General features: G+C 38.7%; 1 protein-coding gene across 1 annotated transcript in view; it reads right to left on the reverse strand.

Moving 5' to 3' along the window:
• Positions 1-372: 372 nt before the first annotated feature.
• Positions 373-5,636, reverse strand: part of LOC126983103 (serine/threonine-protein phosphatase 6 regulatory ankyrin repeat subunit A-like) — a 63,677-nt gene continuing 58,413 nt past the window's right edge. Inside the window, exon 5 of the mRNA XM_050835602.1 lies at positions 373-422. Within this exon, the coding sequence (XP_050691559.1) occupies positions 373-422 (50 nt within the window). The remainder of the gene's footprint in view (positions 423-5,636) is intronic.

Raw genomic sequence — 5,636 nt, forward strand, 5'->3', positions numbered from 1 at the left:
TACGTGCACTTCCGCCCTAATTTTGTTATGAATGTCGTTTCAGACTTATTTATAATAGTTCAAAAGGCACATATTTATCAATAAAAATATCATTGAGTTAGTTTTTTTTCGGTGCAATCTGTTACCTTACAACTCAAAAAGGGTTTTGGCTGGAATACAAAGTCAATTTTATCCGCGTCAGAACAAGTTTAGAATTGGCCAGTGAGCCAGCAGTGCCGCCACCCAAGCAATGATACCATGTACGCGAATCCATCCATGAAGGATTAAACTTCCCAGGTCTCGTGGAACCGACTATAGCAACAAACTTAGGCATTACGTCCCCTTGTAATTATGTTTATTTCACCCGTTATGAACCCAGCTGGACCACCCACCTTAGCCCTCCGTCCCTTCCGTCACAGGCGGCACACGTTGCCTACTCGGTACTGCCAGGAGTGCAACAGAGGGAGGTCCGTTACTGTTCACACTGAAGGCATTGTCCTTCGTCGTATTCACTACCTACTCATCGCATCTACACGGTAACTGTCGTGTAGATATTGTCACTTTCGCTCATCCTGTCCAGCGCAGGGTTATCGTGTGGTGTAAAGACTATTACAACTGTCAAACATATGGTCCTTGCGATGAATAATGATAGTATTATTAATAGCTATGACGATGACATCAATGATAATGATAATACTACTACCAAAGGTAATAATGATAATGACTGTAACACTACTACTACTACTACTACTACTACTACTACTACTACTACTACTACTAATAATAATAATAATAATAATAATAATAATAATGATAATAATAATAATAAAAATAATAATGACACTAATGATAATAATAATAATAATAATAATAATAATAATAATAATAATAATAATAATAATAATAATAGTAATAAAATAATAATATGAAAGTTGATATAATAATAACAATGACGGCAATATTATTATTATTATTATTATTATTATTATTATTATTAATGTCAATAATAATAATAATAATAATAATAATAATAATAATAATAATAATAATAATAATTATATAAACGTTGATGATAATGATAATAATGGTACTAATAATATTAATATATTATTATTATTATTAGTAGTAGTAGTATAATTATTATTATTACTATTATTATTGTCAATATTCTTATTATTATCATTAATGATAATAATAATGATAATAATAATAATAAAAATAATAATGATAATAATAATAATAATAATAATAATAATAATAATAATAATAATGATAATATTAATAATAATAATAATAATAATAATAATAATAATAATAATAATAATAATAATAATAACGATAATAATAATAATAATAATAATAATAATAATAATAATAATAATAATAATGAAAAGAATAGTACTTATAACAACAATAGAAATAACGATTTATAAAATGTCAATGATGATGTAAAATTACTTGATATCAGTGTACTGAAAGGTGGCTGTATGGCCTAGCAGGCTGGCCGTTCCAGTCTCTCACACTACCGTTGTGACAAATATTGGAAATGTTTCTTCACTAGTATATTTAATCAAATGTTTGTATATACACACAACCCACGCGCCTTCTTACATAATAGGAAGTATTCCGGTTTGCATCACTAACACGCCCAGGGGCGGATACAAGGGGGGGGGGGGCAGGGGGCCCGGGCCCCCAAAAAAAGCACCGCCACCCCCCCCCCCCAGAAGATCTTGAGTGTATGCGGAGAGTGGGTACAGAACGGACTCGCTTATAATGTGCTGCAACTATAATACGGAGTGTGCCGTCGGCTGTAGGCATATGCAGGCGCGGATACGGGGGTGGGAAGCCAGATGGTTCGGGCCCCCCCAAAAAAATTTAGGGATCACTAAAATATTTGAAATACACATAAATTGAGAAAACATAAAATATATTTAAGACACCCCTAAAAAGCTAGAGAACTGGGGAGCGAAGCCGGCCGCCGTTAGATAGCTCTAGATGCTGTCCTCCAAACTTTAAAAAAAATCCTTCTCTATAGGTTCCTTGGGCTTTACTATGCGGAGGTGAACGGGATGCTCAGGCAAGATGTGAATTTTGTCGGTGTCTGATGTAGTTTTTCACTTTCCTGCAGGGCCAGGGCACAACGGTCACGTGCCCAGGGCCCCGCTATATACTCGTACAGGGCCGTAGTACGCCGTACCCAGTGGGGGGGAGGGGGGCCCGGGGATGTCGGACGCTCCCAACTCCCCCCCATCTGCTAAAATGTCCACTTTCTGAGAGTCAAAACGAAAACTGGTACCTTTCCGTTGCATTTCTGGAAACCTCAGGATTTTATCTATTTATTTTCAGTATTTAAGTTACGGAACCGTATATTGAATATTATAGAGCAAGATGTAAAGGCCTAGGAAAAATCTTTGTGACCTTATTCCTCACATGCAAGCAGAAAATGGATTTTAGTGCAGGCCACTATCATCATTCGGCACTTCGAAGAGGAAATAAGGGAAGACTTCCTTGCCTTTGTGCACGCCCAAGACCTCACCGGTAAAGGTTTAGCCTGGCTCCTTTTGCGCACCGTTGAAGATCTCGGATTGGACATGGCCAAGTGCAGGGGACTTGGTTTCGATGGAGCAAGTACCATGATGGGAGAATTCAAAGGGTGTACCGCAGTACTCATGAAGAAGTACACCCTAGCCAAGCCAATCCACTGCTTTAACCACCGGCAGAATCTAGCACTGACGAAGGCGTGTGACGTCAAGGAAGTGAAGATCGCCCTTCAAACACTGACCGAGGTGTACAACTTCGTTCATTCTTCGAATATGCGCTCTCTCCGCTTCACGGAGGTTGTCAAGCTTGCCTCGGCCACGCGCGAAAAGCTTGTTCCCCTGTGCCCCACCAGGTGGATTGAGAGGCATGACGCAGTGTTGGTTTTCGTTGAATTTCTGCCTGTCATCGCTGTTTTTCTTTTTCTAGAGGAAGAACTTGACGCCACCGCTGGGCTCCTCATCGCCATACGTGTTCCCCGCTTTCTCGTTGGACTGGTTGTAGTGGAGTGTATATTGGCGCATACTCTCGAGCCGAGGCGAACTCTTCAGAGAAAAGATGGCGACCTGGTGTCAGCCTATGCCACGATTCGTGGCATCGAGACCATTTTTGCCAAATTCAGAGCAGATGCGGAGAATCATTTCCACGACGTGTTCATGAAAGCGGAAGAGCTTTTGGTCGAGGTGGGGTCATCGCATGACACCATCCCTGTGCCACGACTCTGTGGACGACAGACCCAGCGATCAAATGTTCCGTGCGAGAATGCTGAGGAGTACCAACTACCGCCGGGCGGTGTGCATTCCGTTCGTGGACCACGTCTTGGCTGAGTTGAAGAGTCGGTTCGGCGACGACACAGTGCCTGTCGCACTTCAGCTCAAGCAACTCCTCAAAGGCCCCGAAACGGATGTTGCGGCTGTGCTTCAAGCGGCGAAGCTCTACGAGCTCGACATCGAATCCCTAACACTCGTGAAGGCGCTGGGCATTATCTGTTCCGGTCTTCCAAACTATCAAAGAAGCTCAGGCACACGCCAGCACCAGCATGTTCTCCAATCTCGCCATTCTCTTGAAAACTCTGTTGACGCTTCCAGTCTCCAACGCGGAAGCTGAGAGGTCTTTCTCAGCATTGAAGAGGCTGAAAACCTATATGAGGAGTACCGTCGGCCAAGAGCGCCTGAACGGACTTGCCCTCCTCTGTGTCCACTATGATATCCCCATTTCAGTCGAGCGAGTGATAAGCAAATTCGGTAAAAAAAAAAACGCCGACTACTCTTTGCTTAGTGAGGCACTTGTTGAATACTTGGGAATTTGTAAATATATTTCTTTAGATCAGCCAATCTTTGCAAATGTGTTACCTCAATCCCATGTAAAAGAAGCCCTATATGAATTCCTTTTTATCTCCAGCTGTGTCTAATTTTACATATTAACTCTTTTTTGTAAAGATTAGGTTTGTAATTTATATATGACCTGCATTATGATCACCCTTGCTGCTTACATATCGAAATAAACGTTTAGTTATTTTCGAATGCTCGTATGGTGATGATTTCTACCTGTTCAGATCTGCCTTTTCACTGGTCGGATGTACAATTTGAATTGTTTCTTGTTATTGCTTGCCAGCCTAAATATTGATTGCACTTCATATATATATATATATATATATATATATATATATATATATATATATATATATATATATATATATATATATATATATATATATATATATATATATATATATATATATATATATATATATATATATATATATATATATATATATATATATATATATATATATATATATATATATATATATATATATATACACACACACACACACACACACACACACACACAAGAAAAAATCATTTGTCACGCATACGTTGATTGCTCGGGAGCTGCGGATTTTAAGCAAAGAACCGCTAACACTATCCATTGGTCTTCACTGTTTTGAGGCTGTCGCTAAGATGAAATTTTACCATCGGGCCCAAACCCCAAAGTGATTTTCTGGATCCGCCCCTGAACACGCCACAGAATCACCCGCAAGTCACGCTTGTCTTCAGATCATACTGGGACGAACAATGGCCTCTTAAATACCTGTTATTTATCACTTTTTAGGCACAACTAAAGATAGCTGGCCCTGTACGTGCTGCGAACAGGCAATTCAATTGATTTACTGCATATAAATCACATCAGTAGTATATAAAGTAACATTAAATATTAATGTGGGGCTAGGCGTTTTAAATATCAAATGCGTTTTACACTAATTGATAAAAATACTTCTTATATGCACTTAAAGAGACAGATATCTTTTTATGTCCCTCAAATAAGATGGATTATAGGGATTCAAAAGGCCATTGTTCGTTCGAGTGTGTCCTGACTATGGTGTTTGTTACCAGCTTGTCTTGCGTGTGCTCGTGTGGTAAATGGTCGGTGCAAATCGGCATGTTCGGGACTTACATAAGAAGGTGTGACGGGAAAATTGTATCTACTCACGTTCAAATATATTATTAAAAAAAATAACGTCAATATTCATCACAACAGTTGATTTCCACGAAAGCACAAATTAACAATGTACATATGTCACATCTACGCTCGTGAGTGGGCATATGGAATGAAACCACTGATCCCCAAATATATGGACGGGTTAACTCCGTGCAAGTCTTGAAGCCCGCAGACCGCCATCTTTAGATTCCCTCGCGCCAAGTATTTAAATAAAGATTATGCATCACCGCTCCCAGAATGGCAGTAGAGGTGATAAAACACTTCATTACAAACGTATGCTGAATTTCCCAATGGCCTAACTTCTAGTTTTCATCGTTTTTCATGTTAACTGTTTCCTTATTTTGCACATTTTTATTCGCATTATTTAACCATAACATGCTCTAAATAGCATATATGATATGTTTTGAAGGATTATTGATCGTGGTGGGATAGAACAAATGCTACAGTTTGAGAGAAATTAAACAAAAATGAAGTCATTGTATGAAATATTTTTCTTTAGTTTCCTATCTAACTAATTGTTTCCTGTTTTGAATCTGAAAGACAACAATGTGGGCTGCCTGTTTTATGTCCCCCGCAACGTTTATTGGTTAACTCTAATATATATTCAATGCAGTACA

The sequence above is a fragment of the Eriocheir sinensis genome, chromosome 53 (genome assembly GCF_024679095.1).
Source record: "Eriocheir sinensis breed Jianghai 21 chromosome 53, ASM2467909v1, whole genome shotgun sequence".
Taxonomy (NCBI): domain Eukaryota; kingdom Metazoa; phylum Arthropoda; class Malacostraca; order Decapoda; family Varunidae; genus Eriocheir; species Eriocheir sinensis.